The sequence below is a fragment of the Chiloscyllium plagiosum genome, unplaced genomic scaffold (genome assembly GCF_037043375.1).
Source record: "Chiloscyllium plagiosum isolate Xiang-an unplaced genomic scaffold, Cpla_swu_hap1 HiC_scaffold_6, whole genome shotgun sequence".
Classification (NCBI taxonomy): domain Eukaryota; kingdom Metazoa; phylum Chordata; class Chondrichthyes; order Orectolobiformes; family Hemiscylliidae; genus Chiloscyllium; species Chiloscyllium plagiosum.
Window position 1 is genome coordinate 127,695,077 of NW_028270144.1, and position 20,589 is coordinate 127,715,665.

A 20,589-nucleotide genomic window follows, 5' to 3' on the forward strand; every position below is an offset into this window, starting at 1 on the left:
CTCCCCCACTGACACCTCAGTCACCCGCATCTCGCTCTGGATTTCCCCTGAATCTCACTGAAAAGAGACATGTCAATGAAATTTCTCATCTTGGACAACATCATCCATCCTCACACGGGGATGGGGAAGCCGGCACATTATGTCCAACTCACACAGTTGCAGAGTGATCACCGCACAGTCCATTCAGCTCAGAGTTACCGGTGTTAGCTCTCTGAATGAGTACCGCACCTCACGCCTCCTCCACTTTCTCCCCACAGCCGAGGTACAGCGGTGGACTTAACATCAGCCAATTAAAAAGAGGCTAGTCCAGGCTGGAGAGACCGAGTGGCCTCTTTGTGCAGTTTATTCCTAACACCATCCAAGACAGGACCTTAATTAACTCCTCTGCCACATTCAACATTGACACAAAAGGAATAATAAAGTCAGCAGCTGCGGAAGAGACTGGAAGATTCCGGAAGGCTTTTATTTGCAATGATTACCAGAGGGAACATATTAACCAGCACGGCCAATTGGGGAGGGGGGGTCCATGGGGATTACATTAGGAACCAAATCTTGCTGACTAATGGGGTTCAGCCTTATCCCCAGCCAAGCATGGCAGCCAACACACACACACACAGAACACAGCCAGACTGTGCGATGCCTCCCACAGTCAAATTGCCTGCTGATTGGCTCAGCCAACCTTTGAGGTGACTGCTCTCTGAAACTCTCCAGTGCAGGAATAGAGGCAGTTCTGACCACTGAGCCAGGATAGTCAGGGGGGAGGGGGGTGGTGCCCATTGTGTTTGGGCAGGTGGAGGGTATTGGGGTTTATTTGTCTCATCCTCTTACAGGCCAGCAGTGAGGATCTCCATGTTTGGCAGCAGGATTGCCCATTCCCTGGCTCCCATACCCAGCTGGCACCTGCCAGTGCACCTTAGATAGGGAAAGGGCCAGGGGAAAGGCTGTTTTACAGCAAGCACAGACCTACACACAATGGACAGGGGGAGACAGAGAGAGACACACAGACAGACAGAGAGAGAGAGACACAGACAGACAGAGACAGAGACACACACACACAGAGACAGAGAGAGAGAGAAAGAAAAACACACACATATAAACAGAGAGAGAGAAAGACACAGACAGACGGAGACAGAGACAGAGACAGAGACACACACACACAGATACACACACAGAGACAGAGAGAGAGAGAAAGAAAAACACACACACACAAACAGAGAGAGAGAGAGAGACAGACAGATGGAGAGAGAGACAGACAGACAGACAGACAGAGACAGAGACACACACACAGATACACACACAGAGACAGAGAGAGAGAGAGAACGAAAAACACACACATACAAACAGAGAGAGACACACACACAGACAGACGGAGACAGAGACAGAGACAGACACACACACAGAGAAACACACACAGAGAGACCTACACACAGTGACAGAGATGGAGAGACACACATACACAGAGACAGAGAGAGAGGCATTGAGAGGAGAGAGAGAGAGATATTGAGAAAAAGAGAGGGAGACAGAGAGAGAGAGAAAAACAGAACAAAGAGAGAAACAGACAGTGCAAGTGAGAGAGATAGAGTGAGACAGAGAGATACTGAGAGAGAACGACAGTGAGAAAGACAGAGGGAGAGAAAAACAGAGTGAGACAGAGTGTCTGAGGAAAAGACAGAGAAAGAAAGAGAGTGACTGAAAGAGAGGCAGAGAGAAGGACAGACAGAGAGAGAGGTAGAGAAAGCGAGAGACAGATAGAGAGAGACAGATGCATTGAGACAGAGAGATTGTGAGAGATAGTGAGAGAGAACAACATTCAGAGAGAGAGACAGAGAGGGAGACAGTGAGACGAAGACAAACAGAGTGAATGAGAAAAAGACAGAAAGAAAGAGAGAGAGAAGGGGAGAGGAATTGGTTAAAACAGTGAGGGGTGGAAGGTGGGAGGTGTGGTGCCTGGGATGGAGGGAGAGAAGGGCAAAGAGAGGTTATAGGTGCCTCAGGAGAATAAGGCAGGAAAATAAAGCCAGCAGTTTGAAACCTAGCACAGGGTCTCCTCTCTGGGCTGGGTATGGGACAGGGGTGGGGTTGGTGAGGGGTTACACAAACCACACAAGGAGACACAGCAAGTGGGGGGGGGGGGGGTTCACCCTCTCCCCCAGACCCACCCCTACACACACTCCCCACCTCCACCCCCTCCTGCAGTGGGTCTGGGCTGGGGGGGGGGGGGGGGGGGAGAGAGGGGCAATTGTCAGGCTGGGTTGTGATGTGTCCATTCCGTCCCCATCAATACTGTCTCGGACTCCTGACACACACAAAGCAATTCTGCAGCCGTTCAAATAAACCCCAGACAGAGAGAGAGAGAGGAAATAAGCAACAGAACGGAGAAAATGTTACCTGGACAGCCACGGAACTGGACGGGTTGATGTCTGCTTTTGTATGAAGCTGCTGTCCTCGCCTGAAAGATCGAAACAGGGCGATGAGTATGTGGTGCAGGATTAAAATCATCGCTCCTCCAGTATTCCCAGTGAGTGTGAGTGTGTGCCTGCTCCTGTCTCACACTCACAGAGAGAGAGAGAGAGAGAGCTCCCCTGCTCACACTCACACACACTCACTCACACACACACACAGGAACACAGCAGCCCTGGCTCTGGGTTAAAATGCGGGAACAGGAGCCAGGGGGGAGGATCCACCAGAGATTTCACCTGCACCCCCTCCCTGAGGGTGAGCCAGCAGCCAGAGAGGGGCCGAGTGGGACAGCAGACCCCCATCTGCAGAGGGGGAGGGAGGGAGGGGGGGGGGGGGGGATGTCCCAAGGAAAACAGACCCGAACACACACTCTCAGAGAAACAACAACAAGGAATTTCAAACACACAAAACATTGCCAAAGGCAGGGGAGGCCGCCGGGTCCTAGTGCCAGCCCAGTTCCTGTTCGAGACTCTGTGGGGCAAGAGTTCAACTCGTTCTCCACCCCCTCCCCCATTCCTACATCCCGATCCCCATATCTCCCATCCCCTCCCCACCAACCAAAATCCCCCTCCCCATTCCTACATCCCGATGTCTCCCATCCCCTCCCCATCCCCATTCCTACACCCCCTTATCTCCCATCCCCTCCCCACCAACCCAAAACCCCTCCACATTCTTACAACCCAATGTCTCCCATCCCCTCCCCATTCCCATTCCTACATCCCCATATCTCCCATCCCCTCCCCACCAACCCAAAACCCATTCCCATTCCCATTCCTACATCCCCATATCTCCCATCCCCTCCCCATTCCTACATCCCTATCCCCATATCTCCCATCCCCTCCCCACCAACCCAAATCCCCCTCCCATTCCTACATCCCAATGTCTCCCATCCCCTCCCCATTCCCATTCCTACATCCCCATATCCCCATCCCCTCCCCACCAACCCAAAACCCCTCCCCATTCCCATTCCTACATCCCCATATCTCCCATCCCCTCCCGACCAACCCAAATCCACCTCCCCATTCCCATTCCTACATCCCCATATCTCCCATCCCCTCCCCATTCCCATTCCTACATCCCCATATCTCCCATCCCCTCCCCACCAACCCAAATCCCCCTCCCCATTCCCATTCCTACATCCCCTTATCTCCCATCCCCTCCCCATTCCCATTCCCATTCCTACATCCCAATGTCTCCCATCCCCTCCCAATTCCCATTCCTACATCCCCATATCCCCATCCCCTCCCCACCAACCCAAAACCCCTCCCCATTCCCATTCCCATTCCTACATCCCCATATCCCCATCCCCTCCCCACCAACCCAAAACCCCTCCCCATTCCCATTCCTACATCCCCATATCTCCCATCCCCTCCCCACCAACCCAAATCCCCCTCCCCATTCCCATTCCTACATCCCCATATCTCCCATCCCCTCCCCATTCCCATTCCAATTCCTACATCCCATATCCCCATCCCCTCCCCACCAACCCAAATCCCCCTCCCCATTCCCATTCCTACATCCCGATATCCTCATCTCCTCCCCACCAACCCGAATTCCCCTCTCCATTCCCAAGGCCCCACTCTCCTTCCCTCCACCACCCCAAACCCACTCACTCTTCCCATTTCCCCATCCCCCCATTCGCATATTCCCAAGCCCATCTCCACCACACCCACCCCCTCCCCAAAACCCACCAATCACATTCCCATATCCCCAATCCCCTCCACAACTCCACCCAATCCCACTCCCTATTTCCATATCCCTTTCCCAATCCCATATCCCCCTTCCCAATACCATATCTCCAGTCCCCTCCCCAGCACCCCAAATCCCTCTCTCCATTCACATAATGTCACCCCCTCCCCATTACACACTATTCCCATTTCCATAGTCCAATTACCTTCCCTTTCCTCCCATTCTCTATATCACTATTCCCTTTCCACATTCCCTATATTCCCATAACCCCATGCCCCTCCCCATTACCACTATTCCCAATCCCATATCCCATCCCCATTCCCCACATTACCATTCTGGAGACTGTGCCTGATCCCAAATGCCAACCCCCCATCTCTTCCTCCTCTCCCTACCATCCCCACAACCAGCCTTGCCATCTCACCGACCTGACCCACTCCTCCACCCTGTCAATTACCCTTCCTATCTTGCCTCCTAACCTTCCATTCCACTTCACCAACACCCCGCTCCACACCCCCCTGCACTCCACATCTCCTCCCCCATTCCCCACCAAACCACCTCCCAGAACCTCTACCAGCCTCCTCCTCCCCATCCCATACACCTCAACCCTTTCCTCCACAAACCCCCCCCCCCGCAATCCGTGACCACTTCCATCTAGAAGGATGGGGCAGCAGATACATGGGAACACCATCCCTTGCAGGTTCCCCTCCACCCCTCCCCATTCTGACTTGGAAATATATCACTGTTCCTTCAGTGTTGCTGGGTCAAAATCCTGGAATTCCCTCCCTAAGGGATATTGTGGGTCGACCTACAGCACCATGGACTGCAGCGGTTCAAGAAGGCAGCTCACCCCCACCTTCTCAAGGGGCAACTAAGGACAAGCCAAGTTACTGGTCTCCCTTAAACTTCACTCACCACATGTCATCCCTCAGGAACACTGGAAATGGACCAGGAGGAAGCCATTCAGCCCCTTGAGCCTGTTCTGCTAATCAAGAAAATCCTGGCAGATCCCTGACTGATGAGGAGCGGTTGAGCAGGCTGGGCCTGTACTCATTAGAGTTTAGAAGATTGAGCAGCGACCTCATTGAAACACCCAAGATTCTTAGGGGACTTGACAGGGGGAGATGTGGAGAGGTTGTTTTCCCTGTGGGAGAGTCTAGGACCAGGGGGCATCATCTTGGAATAAGGAGTCACCTGTTTAAGACAGAGATTAGATTAGATTCCCTACAGTGTGGAAACAGGCCCTTCGGCCCAACAAGTCCACAACGACCCTCCGAAGAGTAACCCACCCAGTCCCATTTTCCTCTAAATGATGCACCTAACACTATGGACAATTTAGCCTGGCCAATTCACCTGACCTGCACATCTTTGGACTGTAGGAGGAAACCCACACAGACACGGGGAGAACGTGCAAACTCCACACGGTCACCCGAGGCTGGGATCGAACCCGGGACCTGGTGCTGTGAGGCTGTAGTGCTAACCACTGAGCCACCGTGCCACCCTTTGAGAATGTGACTGATTGAGTCAATTGGGGGGGGGGGGGCGGGGGGCAGTGTGTGTGGATTTTCAGGAGGCTTTTGACAAACTCCCAAAGAAGAGATTAAAATGTAAAATTAAAGCAGATGGGATTGGGGGTAGTGTATGGAGATGGATAGAGAACTGATTGGCAGACAGGAAACAACAAGTTGGAATAAAGGGCTGGCTATTCACAATATATATTAATGATTTAGATGAGAGAACTAAACGTAATATCGCCAGGTTTGCTGCTGACACACAGCTGGGTGTGGGGAGGATGCAGAGATGTGTCAGTGTGATTTGGACTGGCTGAATGAGTAAGCAAACACATGGCAGATAGAGTCATAGAGATGTACAGCACGGAAACAGACCCTTCGGTCCAACCCGTCCATGCTGACCAGATATCCCAACCCAATCTAGTCCCACCTGCCAGCACCTGGCCCATATCCCTCCAAACCCTTCCTATTCATATACCCATCCAAATGCCTCTTAAATGTTGTAATTGTACCAGCCTCCACCACATCCTCTGGCAGCTCATTCCATACACCCACCACCCTCTGTGTGAAAAAGTTGCCCCTTAGGTCTCTCTTATATCTTTCCCCTCTCACCCTAAACCTATGCCCTCTAGTTCTGGACTCCCCCACCCCAGGGAAGAGACTTTGTCTATTTACCCTATCCATGCCCCTCATAATTTTGTAAACCTCTATAAGGTCACCCCTCAGCCTCTGACGCTGCAGGGAAAACAGCCCCAGCCTGTTCAGCCTCTCCCTGTAGCTCAAACCCTCTAACCCTGGCAACATCCTTGTAAATCTTTTCTGAACCCTTTCAAGTTTCGCAACATCCTTCCGATAGGAAGGAGACCAGAACTGCAATATTCCAACCGTGGCCTAACCAATGTCCTGTACAGCCGCAACATGACCTCCCAACTCCTGTACTCAATACTCTGACCAATAAAGGAAAGCATACCAAACACCTTCTTCACTACCCTATCTACCTGCGACTCCACTTTCAAGGAGCTATGAACCTGCACTCCAAGGTCCATTTGTTTGCACCATAAAATGGATCAATGCGAGGTTATCCATTTTAGGAACAAAATTAAGAAGGAGGATTATGATCTGAATGGCGATAAGTTGAGAGAGGAGAAGATGCGATGAGACCTGGGTATCTTTGTACATGAGGAGAATGTGAGGACTGCAGATATTGAAAAGTCCAAGTCAAAAAGGGCGATGCTGGATAAAGCACAGCCGGTCTTACTACACCAGCCAATGACAGTAAGCATTGTAGGGGCAGTGGGCAGTGAGGAAGGTAAATGTTGACCTTCACAGTGAGAGGATCCGAGTACCGGAGCAGGGAGGTCTTGCTGCAATGGTACAGGGCCTTGGTGAGACCACAGCTGGGCTGTTGTGGGTGGTTTTGGTCTCCTTACCTGAGGAAGGATGTTCTGGTGATGGAGGGAGGGCAGCGAAGGGTTTCCCAGACTGATTCCTGGGATGGCGGGGCTGATGTATGAGGAGAGACCGGATTGGTTAGGATTCTGTTCACCAGAGTTTAGAAGAGTGAGGGGAATCTCCTAGAAACTTTTAAAATTCTAACAGTACTAGACAGGGTAAGTGAAGGAAGGATGTTCCTGATGCCCCAGGGAGTCCAGAACCAGGGGTTACAGTCTCAGGATACAGAGTAGGCTATTTCAGACTGAGATGGGGAGAAAGCCAGAGAGTGGGGAGTCTGGGGAATTCTCTCACACAGAAAGCAGTTGAGGCCACAACATTGAATGCTTTCAAGAAGGAGTTAGATATAGCCCTTGGGGCTGAAGGGATCAAAGGTTATGAGGAGAAAATGAGAACAGATTGGATGATCATGACCATACTGAATGTTGGAGCAGGCTTGAAGGGCCGAATGGCCTACTCCTGGACCTAGTTTCTAAGTTTAATCGGGGCCCAGGGTTAATCTTTGAGGAGTGGCTATGAAATGCAGAAAGGAATTTGTATTTCTCTTGTGGCTTTCACTGCCTCAACTCAGGACATGACAACTTTGATTTTTTTTTGGAATGTAGTCTTTGTTGCAATTTAAAAAGCCCAGCTGCCAATTTCCATACAGCAAGCTGCCTCAGACAGCAACGTGGGACAACGGCCAAGTTTGAGGTACTGAGTTTTAGTGGCAGCAGGATTGTCCAGTCCATGACTGAACTCACCCAGTGCAGGAAGCCCTCAGAGCTGAAGGAGGAAGTCCCACCTCTCAGAGCTCATGGCCAATTAGATGACTGACAGCTACCTCATCTCAGCTGTGTCACCAGGTCTGGAGGCCTCTAGTGGGACTGCACCCATTCTTGGATATCAAGCAATCAATGTAAAGTGAGGATTGGGAGGGTTGTCAGTGGGAATCCCCAACAAGGGAGGGACAGCCAGAAGGTGGGTCTGGGGGTGGGTACAAAGGCCAGGTACAAGGTAGCAACACAGGGCAGGGGGCAGAAATGAGGGGACAAATTCCTGCCCAATTGCTCAAGGGACAGGAGGTAAAGCCCACCCATTTTCCAGTGGAGCTCTAAGGCTAATGTGAGCTACGTCTGGTTACATTAACAAAGAGGGAAAGGGATAGTCTGAATTTGGGAAAACTAAAGATGGAGGATTGATTTGGGGCTTAGGATTAGGGTTAGGGATAGGGATAGGTTTAGGGATCAGGATAGAGTTAGGGATAGGCATAGAGATAGGGTTAGGACTGGGTTAGGGATTGGCATAGAGATAGGGATAGGGATAGGGATAAGGTTAGGGATAGGGATATGGTTAGGGATAGGGATAAGCTTAGGGATAAGGTTAGGGATAGGGTTAGGGTTAGGGATAGGGATAGGCATAGGGATAGGGTTAGAGGTTGGGATAGGGATAGGCATAGGGTTAAGGTTAGGGATAGGGTTAGGGATAGGGATAGGGATAGGGATAAGGTTAGGGATAGGCATAGGGATAGGCATAGAGATAGGGTTAGGGATAGGGATAGGCATAGGGATAGGGATAAGGTTAGGGATAGGGTTAGGGATAGGCATAGGGATAGGGATCGGGATAGGGTTAAGGTTAGGGATAGGGTTAGGGATAGGGATAGGCTTAAGGATAAGGTTAGGGATAGGCATAGGGACAGAGTTAGGGATAGGGATAGGGTTGGGGCTGGGTTAGGAATTGGCATAGAGATAGGAATAGGGTTAGGGATAAGGTTAAGGATAGGGTTATGGATAGGGTTATGAGTAGGGTTAGAATTCGGGATAGGGATAGGGAAACAGATAGGTTTGGAAACAAGGATAAGGTTAGGGATTGGGTTACTACTGTTGAATGATGAATGTTAGGGTGAAAGGATACAGTCTGGTGTGCGATGAAGTTTCAGGTTCAGAGTCTGGATAGTTCAGAACGTGGTGAGCCTTACGCCCAAGGTTGGACATCTGGGTTCGTGTTGGTCTCTTGTTAGGTTTTGTGATTAGAACATGGGGTTGGATTGCAGTGAGACCCAGGGTCAGGTTTGGATTTTGAGGTTTGGCTTCAGACTGTCTTTAGAGTGGGTTAGGTACAGGAAGGATGTTCCTGGTGGTGAGGGATTCCAGACCCAGGGATCGTAGTTCAAGGATAATGGGTAGGCCATTTCAGACTGAGCTGAGGAGAAATGTCTTCAGCCAGAGAGTGGGAGCCTGGGGAATTCTCTGCCACAGGAAATGTACGCAGACAAATCATTATGTCTTCATGAAGGGAGTAGACAGAGATCTTGTGGCTGAAGGGATCAAGGGATGTGGGGGTAGGGCAGGATTAGGGTAACGAGCTCAATGATCAACCATGATCACAGCAGGCTTGATGGGCCGAATAGCCTTCTCTTGCTCTGTCTTCTATATTTCTATGGTTCAGGTGAAGGTTGGGTTTACATTTAGAGTTAGGGTTAGGTTTAGGGTTAAGGTTAGATTTAGATTGATGATAGGACATAGAACATAGAACATTACAGCGCAGTACAGGCCCTTCGGCCCTCGATGTTGCGCCGTCCTGTCATACCAATCTGAGGCCTATCCCTCCTACACTATTCCATGTACGTCCATATGCTTGTCCAATGACGACTTAAATGCACTTAGACAATAGACAATAGACAATAGGTGCAGGAGTAGGCCATTCAGCCCTTCAATATAATCATGGCTGATCATTCCTAATCAGTATCCTGTTCCTGCCTTATCTCCATAACCCTTGATTCCACTATCTTTGAGAGCTCTATCCAACTCCTTCTTAAATGAATCCAGAGAGTGGGCCTCCATTGCCCTCTGGGGCAGAGCATTCCACACAGCCACCACTCTCTGGGTGAAGAAGTTTCTCCTGAGCTCTGTCCTAAATGGCCTACCCCGTATTTTTAAGCTGTGTCCTCTGGTTCGGCACTCACCCATCAGTGGAAATATGTTTCCTGCCTCCAGAGTGTCCAATCCTTTCATAATCTTATATGTCTCAATCAGATCCCCTCTCAGTCTTCGAAACTCAAGGGTATACAAGCCCAGTCGCTTCAGTCTTTCAGTGTAAGGTAATCCTGCCATTCCAGGAATTGACCTCGTGAACCTATGCTGCACTCCCTCAATAGCCAGAATGTCTTTTCTCAAATTTGGAGACCAGAACTGCACACAGTACTCCAGGTGTGGTCTCACCAGGGCCCTGTACAGCTGCAGAAGCACCTCTTTGCTTCTATACTCAATCCCTCTTGTTATGAAGGCCAGCATGCTATTAGCCTTCTTCACTACTTGCTGTACCTGCATGCTTACCTTCATTGACTGGTGTACAAGAACACCCATATCTCTCTGTACTGCCCCTTTACATAAATTGATTCCATTGAGGTAGTAGTCTGCCTTCCTGTTCTTGCTACCAAAGTGGATAACCATACCTTTATCCACATTAAACTGCATCTGTCATGCATCTGGCCACTTACCTAACTTGTCCAGGTCACCCTGTAATCTCCTAACATCCTCATCACTTTTCACCCTGCCACCCAGCTTTGTATCATCAGCAAATTTGCTAATGTTATTGCTGATACCATCTTCTATATCTATAACATATTTTGTAAAAAGCTGCGGTCCCAGCACGGATTCCTGCAGTACCCCATTGGTCACTGCCTGCCATTCCGAAATGGAGCCGTTTATCACTACCCTTTGTTTCCTATCAGCCAACCAATTTTCAATCCAATCTAGTACTTTGCCCCCAATACCATGCGCCCTAATTTTACTCACTAGCCTCCTGTGTGGGACTTTATCAAAAGCTTTCTGAAAGTCCAGGTACACTACATCTACTGGATTTCCCTCATCCAACTTCATAGTTACATCCTCAAAAAATTCAAGAAGATTAGTCAAGCATGATTTCCCCTTCATAAATCCATGCTGACTCTGACCTATCCTGTTACTACTATCCAGATGTGCAGTAATTTCATCCTTTATAATAGACTCCAGCATCTTTCCCACCACTGAGGTCAGACTAACTGGTCTATAATTTCCTGCTTTCTCTTGCCCACCTTTCTTAAAAAGTGGTATAACATTCGCCACCCTCCAATCCTCAGGAACCGACCCCGAATCTATTGAACTCTGGAAAATAATCACCAACGCATCCATGATTTCCCGAGCCACCTCCTTCAGTACCCTGGGATGTAGACCATCAGGCCCCGGAGACTTATCAACCTTCAGACCTAACAGTCTCTCCAACACCAAATCCTGGCAAATATAAATTCCCTTAAGTTCAGGTCCTTCAGCCACTGTTACCTCAGGGAGATTGCTTGTGTCTTCCCAAGTGAACACAGATCTGAAGTACCCATTTAATTCCTCTGCCATTTCTTTGTTCCCGGTAATATATTCCCCTGTTTCTGTCTTCAAGGGCCCAATTTTTGTCCTAACCATTTTTTTGCCTTGCACATACCTAAAAAAGCTTTTACTATCCTCCTTAATATTCTTGGCCCGTTTACCTTCGTACCTCATTTTTCCTCTGTGTATTTCCTTCTTAGTAATCCTCTGTTGCTCTTTAAAAGCTTCCCAGTCCTCAGTTTTCCCACTTATCTTAGCTATGTTATACTTTTTCTCTTTTAATTTTATATGTTTCTTTACTTCCCTCGTCAGCCACGGCCACCCATGCCTCCTCCTGGGATCTTTCTTCCTTTTAGGAATGAACTGATCCTGCAACTTCTGCATTATACACAGAAATATCTGCCATTGTTCCTCCACGGTCATCCCTGCTAAGGTATTGCACCATTGAACTTTGGCCAGCTCCTCCCTCATAGCTCCATAATTTCCTTTATTTAACAGAAATACTGTCACTTCCGACTGTACCCTCTCCCTCTCAAATTGCAGATTGAAGCTTATTGTATTATGGTCACTACTTCCCAATGGCTCCTTCACTTCGAAGTCTCTGACCAATTCTGGTTCGTTACACAATACCAGATCCAGAATTGCCTTCTTCCTGGTCGGTTCCAGCACCAGCTGCTCTAAGAATCCATCTCTGAGGCACTCCACAAAGTCTCTTTCTTGAGGCCCAATACCATCCTGATTCTCCCAGTCTACCTGCATGTTAAAATCCCCCATAACAACTGTAGTGACATCTTTATGACAGGCCAATTTCAGCTCCTGATTTAACTTACATCCGACATCCAGACTACTGTTTGGGGGCCTGTAGATGACTCCCAAGAGAGTCTTTTTACCCTTAGTATTTCGAAGCTCTATCCATACTGACTCTACATCCCCTGACTCTAGGTCCCCCCGCGCAAGGGACTGAATATCGTCCCTTACCAACAAGGCCACCCCACCCCCTCTGCCCGTCAGTCTGTCCTTACGATAGCGCGTGTAGCCTTGAATATTCATTTCCCAGGCCCTGTCCACTTGAAGCCACGTCTCAGTTATCCCCACAATATCGTATCTGCCAATTTCCAAAAGAGCCTCAAGCTCATCCATCTTATTTCTAATGCTTCGTGCATTCATTATAGTATTTTTAATTTGTTACTGCTCTCACCCTTCCCATCAACTCCTATTTCACTCAACCTTACAGCATGATGCCTTTCCGAGTTTTCTGCCTCATTAATACAGTTATCTTTCTTGACTTCTCTTGTTGTAACTTTCCCTTCAATTTCCTTTTTAAACATCCAGCTTGTCCCCTCCCCCCCGCTACTTAGTTTAAATATAGCGGTGTTGCAGTCGAAAACCTGCCTGCCAGAATGCTGGTCCCTAACCTATTAAGGTGCAAGCCGTCTCTCTTGTAGAATTTATGTTTACCACAAAATATACTTGGCGAATCTACTACCGTTGCAGGCAAAGCATTCCATACCCTTACTACTCTCTGAGTAAAGAAACTACCTCTGACGTCTGTCTTATACCTATCTCCCCTCACTTTAAAGTTGTGTCCCATCGTGTTTGCCGTCCCCATACTTGGAAAAAGGCTCTCCCTGTCCACCCTATCTAATCCTCTGATTATCTTGTATGTCTCTATTAAGTCACCTCTCAACCTTCTTCTCTCTAATGAAAACAGCCTCAAGTCCCTCAGCCTTTCCTCGTAAGACCTTCCCTCCATACCAGTCAACATCCTAGTAAATCTCCTCTGCACCCTTTCCAAAGCTTCCACATCCTTTTTATAATGCGGTGACCAGAACTGTACACAATACTCCAAGTGTGCCCGTACCAGAGCTTTGTACAGCTGCAGCATAACCTCCTGGTTCCGGAACTCAATCCCTCAATTAATAAAGGCTAAAACACCGTATGCCTTCTTAACAACCCTGTCAACCTGGGTGGCAACTTTCAAGGATCTGTGTACCTGGACACCGAGATCTCTCTGCTCATCTGCACTCCCAAGAATCTTACCATTAGCCCAGTACTTTGCATTCCGGTTACTCTGACCAAAGTGTATCACCTCACACTTGTCCACATTAAACTCCATTTGCCACCTCTCAGCCCAGCTCTGCAGCTTATCTATGTCTCTCTGCAACCTACTGCATCCTTTGTCACTATCCACAACTCCATCGACCTTAGTGTCGTCTGCAAATTTACTAACCCACCCTTTACGCCCTCATCCAGGTCGTTTATAAAAATGACGAACAGCAGTGGACCCAACACCGACCCTTGCGGTACGCCGCTAGTAACTGGACACCAAGATGAACATGTTCCATCAACTACAACCCTCTGTTTTCTTTCAGCAAGCCAATTATTGATCCAAACTGCTATGTCTCCCACAATCCCATTCCTCCTCATTTTGTATTTTAGTCTACTGTGGGGAACCTTATTGAACACCTTGCTGAAATCCATATACACCACATCAACCGGTTTACTCTCATCTACCTGTTTGGTCACTTTGTCAAAAAACTCAATAAGATTCGTTAGGCACGACCTACCCTCCAAAAACCGTGCTGACTGTCCCTGATCAGATTATTCTTTTCTAGATAGTTATAAATCCTATCTCTTATAACCTTTTCCAACACTTTACCAACAACTGAAGTGAGACTCACTGGTCTGTAATTACCAGGGTTGTCTCTACTCCCCTTTTTGAACAGGGGAACCACATTTGCTATCCTCCAGTCCTCAGGCACTATCCCTGTAGACAATGATGATTTGAAGATCAATGCCAAAGGCTCGGTAATCTCTTCCCTTGCTTCCCAGAGGATCCTAGATAGATCCCAGGGGACTTGTCTATTTTCACACTCTGCAGTATTTCTAATACCTCTTCCTTGTGAACCTCAATCTCTTCTAGTTTAGATGCAAGTATCTCTGTATCTTCCTCGCCAACATTTTCATTTTCTATAGTGAACACTGTTGAAAAATATTTATTTAGTGCTTCCCCTATCTCCTCTGACTCCACACACAACTTCCCACTATTATCCTTGATTGGCCCTAATTTAACTCTCGTCATTCTTTTATTCCTGACATACCTACGGAAAGTCTTAGGGTTAACTCTGATCCTATCCGCCAACAACTTCTCATGTCCCCTCCTGGCTCTTCTGAGCTCTCTTGTTACGTCTTTCCTGACTTCCTTGTAACCCTCAAGTGCCCTGAGTTTTCACATTTTGTCCTAACATAAGCCGCCGCCTTCTTCTTGACCAGGGATTCCACTTCCTTAGTAAATCACGGCTCCCGCGCTCTATATTTTCCTCCCTGCCTGACAGGTACATACTTATCTGGGACCCACAGGAGCTTTTCCTTGAATAAGCTCCACATTTTTAATGTGCTCATCCCCTGCAGTTTCCTTTCCCATTCTACGCTTCCTAATTGCATGGTAATTTCCCCCCCCCCCCAGCTGTAACTCTTGCTCAGTGGAGTACACCTATCCCTTTCCATCACTAAAGTAAACCTGACAGAATTGTGATCGCTGTCTCCAAAGTGCTCACCTACTTCCAAATCTAACACCTGGCCAGGCTCGTTACCCAGTACTAAATCTAAAGTGGCTTCGCCCCTTGTTGGCCTGTCTACATACTGTGTCAGGAAGCCCTCCTGCACACACTGGACAAAAACTGACCCAGCTATAGTACTCGTACTGTAGTGATCCCAATCAATATTTGGATAGTTGAAGTCCCCCATGACAACTACCCTGTCTCTCTCACTCCTATCGAGAATCATCTTTGCTATCCTTCCCTCTACATTTCTGGGACTATTCGGAGGCCTATAGAAAACTCCCAGCATGGTGACTTCTCCTTTCCTGTTTCTAACCTCAGCCCATACTACCTCAGTTAACAAGTCCCCAAACACCCTTTCTACAACTGTAATATTGTCGCTGATCAACAATGCCACACCTCCCCCTCTTTTCCCATCTTCTCTGTTCTTACTGAAACATCTGAATCCTGGAACCTGCAACAGCCATTCCTGTCCCTGCTCTATCCATGTCTCCGTAATGGCCACAACATCGAAGTCCCAGGTACCAACCCACCCTGCCAGTTCACCCACTTTATTTCAGATGCTCCTCACATTGAAGTGCACACACTTCAAACCAGGTTCTCGCTTGCCAGTGTCAGATATTTGATTTGGGAACTCCCTACTCTCATCCTCTTCTGTACCTGTCCTACAATTTTGGTTCCCATCCCCCTGCTGTATTAGTTTAAATCCACCTTAATAGCTTTAGCGAATTCCCCCCCACCCCCAGGATATTGGTACCCCTCTAGTTTAGATGAAGACCATCCTGCTTGTTGAGGTCCCACCTACCTCAGAAAGAGCTCCAATTATCCAAAAACCAGAAACCCTCCCTTCTGCACCATCCCTGTAGCCACGTGTTCAACTCCTTTCTCTGTTTGTCCTAGCTCCAAGCCTCCATCCTAGCTCCCTGCATTTCTGCCTCAAGTCCCCATCTCTCCTCCGACCTATGTCATTGGTGCCAATGTTGACCACAACTTGGGGCTGCTCTCCCTCCCCCCGAAGGATCCCAAAAACACGATTAGAGACATCACGGACCCTGGCACCCGGGAGGCAACACACCAACCGAGAGTCTCTCTCGTCCTCACAGAACCTCCTACCTGTCCCCCTAACTATGGAGTCCCCAATGACTACTACTCTGCTCCTCTTCCCCCTTCCCTTCTGAGCAGCACGGACAGACTCTGTGCCAGAGCCCTGTGACCCACTGCTTTCCCCTAGTAAGTTATCCCCCCCCAACAGTATCCAAAACGGTATACTTATTGTTGAGGGGAATGGCCATAGGGGATCCCTGCACTGCCTGCCAGTTCCCTTTCCATCCCCTGACTGTAACCCATCTGCCTTTTTCTTGTACCTGAGGAGTGACTACCTCCCTGTAACTCCTCTCTATAACCCCCTCTGCCTCCCGAATGATCCGAAGTTCATCCAGCTCCATCTCCAGTTCCCTAATGGGGTTTTGAGGAGCTGGAGTTGGGTGCACTTCCCACAGATGTAGTCAGCAGGGACACTAGTGGTGACCCTTACCTCCCACATTCTGCAGGAGGAACATTCAACTGCCCTCACCGCCATTCCCACTACTTTAACTCCCGAAGTGACTACCAAAAAGAAAAGATTAGGTTAGAGTTTTGGTTTAGAGGTTGGTTCAGGGTTCGGTTTAGGGAGAGATTTGTGTTTGGGGTAAGGATGAAGGTGAAAGGTTAGCTCGAGGTGAAGTGGTCAGTTTGTGATTAGGGCAGGGCCTGATGAAATGTAATGGAAACCGTGTGAACAGTGAGCCAATCCCAGCCACAGCATCAAAACTCATCAAAGAGTCATAGAGATGTAGAGCACGGAAACAGACCCTTCGGTCCAACCCGTCCACGCCGACCAGATATCCCAACCCAATCTAGTCCCACCTGCCAGCACCCGGCCCATATCCCTCCAAACCCTTCCTATTCATATATCCATGGCAGACGCCTTTTAAAAGTTGCCCCTTAGGTCCCTTTTATTATCTTTCCCCTCTCACCCTAAACCTATGCCCTCTAGTTCTGGACTCCCCCACCCCAGGGAAAAGACTTTGTCTATTTATCCTATCCATGCCTCTCATAATTTTGTAAACATCTATAGGGTCACCCCCTCAGCCTCCGACGCTCCAGGGAAAACAGCCCCAGCCTGTTCAGCCTCTCCCTGTAGCTCAAACCCTCCAACCCTGGCAACATCCTTGTAAATCTTTTCTGAACCCTTTCAAGTTTCACAACATCCTTCCTGTCACAGGGAGACCAGAACTGCAATATTCCAACAGTGGCCGAACAGAAGAAAGAAAAACAGAGGGTCATTGCACAGTCACTCAGGGGCAAATGCTTCCAAGCTTCCCTGGTGTCTTGCTGCTGGTCTGTAACTCCTGCAGAGCTCCAGAGATCAGCTCACACCTTTCTATGTTTGGGACTTGACTAAACACAATTTGTCACGTCATTCATTACGTCTACAGAATGGGGTGATTTTCAACTCAACTGTCTCAGCTGCATTTTAACCCAACTCCTCACAACCATTCGGCCCAGCAGGTTTCTGCTAACTCTTTGAAAGACCGAGGCTCTGTAATGGCAGCGTGTACCATCTACCAGATACATAAGTTCACCGAAGGACCTCAGCACCTTCCAAACTCTCAACCATTCAAATCTAGAAGGACAGGGGCAGCAGGTACATGGGAACACCATCCCCAGCAAGTTCTCTTCCATGCCACTCCCCATCCTGATTTGGAAATATATTGCCGTTCCTTGTCGCTGGGTCACAATCTTGGAATCCCCTCCCTAAAGGCATTGCGGGTCTATCTACATCACATGGACTGCAGCGGTTCAAGAAGGCAGCTCACCCCCACCTTCTCAAGGGGGTAACTAGATGGGAGATAAATACTGGCCCAGCCAGTGACACCCACATCCCATGAATATAAAAAGTACATTTGATTCCAGTGCCCTCTCAATCCCTAGAGCCCTGAGATGGTTCTCTTCTCAGGTGGTTGCTCCGTGGAATGTTCCAGAGCTCAACAATCCCTGTCTAGAAACATTTGCTCATGTTGCTTTTGATTATTTTGCCAACTACAGTCAGCCCTAATGTAACGCGATAGGTCTGATCCCATGCTATCTTTCATTATATGAAAATGGTGCAATAGCCCGCCATGGTGGGCGGCACGGTGGCACAGTGGTTAGCACTGCTGCCTCACAGCGCCAGAGACCCGGGTTCAATTCCCGCCTCAGGCGACTGTCTGTGTGGAGTCTGCACATTCTCCCCGTGTCTGCGTGGGTTTCCTCCGGGTGCTCCGGTTTCCTCCCACAGTCCAAAGATGTGCAGGTCAGGTGAATTGGCCATGCTAAATTGCCCATGGTGTTAGGTAAGGGGCAAATGTAGGGGTATGGGTGGGTTGCGCTTCGGCGGGTCAGTGTGGACTTGTTGGGCCGAAGGGCCTGTTTCCACACTGTAAGTAATCTAATCTAATCTAATCTAATTTAAACAACAGAGCCAGAATCACGTTTGTAGCCAATACAAGGTAAGGGACGTTCACATTTTACAAATAACAGTCTAAACTCTTCAATCGCATTAAAGCCAATTTGCGCTGAAGGAACACGTGTTATAGCAGAACGGACTGTTTTCTCTTACGTGTCACAATGCTGACCAGCCCTCCCACCAATGGAAATGGTTTCTCTTTGGGAACACCGTTAACTATTTTACACACTACTACAAAACGTCGGCTTTCTGTGCTCACAGGAGAACCCTCCCAGCCCTTCCCACCTCATCACAGATCAAACAATGTTTCGGGAAATGCCAGCAGGACCAGAGTCTAATCCCACACATGAAATCAAACACTCACATCGATGGCCTTCTAACATGTCACCCTCGATGGGACCACCCTGAGATTTATCAACACAAACAGCAGCAGGTACAAAAGATCCCAAGGCAGTAGTTTTTGTTCATTTATGGGATGTGGGGTGTCACTGGCAATTGTATCCCATCCCGTGTTTCCCCACGAAACAGTTAAGGGGAACTGCCTTCCTGAACTCCTGCGACCCACAGCTCATTGACATGACTTTCGAAAGTGTTCTGCTGCTCAAATCACGTTTCCTTCCATAGAGGAGAGGCCAAAAGCACAGATTGGTCTTGGACTGCCTGATAGTTTCATAGACACCATTGATGGGATTGATAATATTATTAAACTTCCAGAATTATTAAAGAACTGAGTTTGAAATCCTCCAGTCGCTAGGCCTGGGGGGGAAACAAGCCAAGTAATGACAAACCGAGGGAGATTATCACAACACGTCCAACAGGATCAGACAGAGGACACTGAGAAACACCAGGTGGAGGACAGATACCTTCCCTAAGAGAGAGAGAGAGAGAGAGAGACACCAGTCAGTGTACAGATATCTCCCTGAGAAAGAGAGAGAGAGAGGACTGAGAGACACCAGTCAGTGTACAGCTAACTCTCTGAGAGAGAGAGGACTGAGAGACACCATTCTGTGTACAGCTAACTATCTGAGAGAGAGAGGACTGAGAGACACCAGTCAGTGTATAGATATCTCCCTGAGAGAGAGGGAGGGGACTGAGAGACACCAGTCAGTGTATAGATATCTTTCTGAGAAAGAGAGAGAGAGAGAGAGGACTGAGAGACATCAGTCAGTGTACAGCTAACTCTCTGAGAGAGAGGGGACTGAGAGACACCAGTGCAGACATCTCCCTGAGAGAGAGAGAGAGAGAGGAGACTGAGAGACACCAGTCAGTGTATAGATATCTCCCTGAGAGAGATGGAGGGGACTGAGAGACACCAGTCAGTGTACAGATATCTCCCTGAGAGAGCGAAAGGGGACAGAGACACCTGTCAGTGTACTGATATCTCCCTGAGAAAGAGAGAGAGAGAGAGAGAGGACTGAGAGACACCAGTCAGTGTACAGCTAACTGTGAGAGAGAGGGGACTGAAAGACACCAGTGCAGACATCTCCCTGAGAGAGAGAGAGGAGACTGAGAGACACCAGTCAGTGTATAGATATCTCTCTGAGAAAGAGAGAGAGAGAGAGAGAGGACTGAGAGACATCAGTCAGTGTACAGCTAACTCTCTGAGAGAGAGGGGACTGAGAGACACCAGTGCAGACATCTCCCTGAGAGAGAGAGAGAGAGAGAGGAGAGTGAGAGACACCAGTCAGTGTATAGATATCTCCCTGAGAGAGAGGGAGGGGACTGAGAGACACCAGTCAGTGTATAGATATCTCCCTGAGAGAGATGGAGGGGACTGAGAGACACCAGTCAGTGTACAGATATCTCCCTGGGAGAGAGAAAGGAAACTGAGAGACACCTGTCAGTGTACAGATATCTCCCTGAGAGAGAGGAAGGGGACAGAGACACCTGTCAGTGTACAGTTATCTCCCTGAGAGAGAGGGGACTGAGAAACACCAGTCACTGTACAGATATCTCCCAGTGAGAGAGGGGTCTGAGAGACACCAGTCAGTGTACAGATATCTCCCTGAGAGAGAGAGAGAGGACTGAGAGACACCAGTCAGTGTACAGCTAACTCTCTGAGAGAGAGGGGACTGAGAGACACCAGTCAGTGTATA

General features: G+C 48.7%; 1 protein-coding gene across 3 annotated transcripts in view; it reads right to left on the reverse strand.

Annotated features, from left to right (window-relative positions):
* pde2a (phosphodiesterase 2A) overlaps positions 1-20,589 on the reverse strand; it is a 541,714-nt gene that overhangs the window by 466,544 nt on the left and 54,581 nt on the right. For 2 of the 3 annotated variants that reach the window (XM_087988442.1, XM_087988444.1), the window contains exon 2: positions 2,389-2,449. In XM_087988442.1, coding sequence (XP_087844568.1) covers positions 2,389-2,449 — 61 coding nt within the window. Of the gene's footprint in view, positions 1-2,388; positions 2,750-20,589 lie in introns of those variants that run through there. The other variant, XM_087988443.1, reaches the window with a different exon arrangement.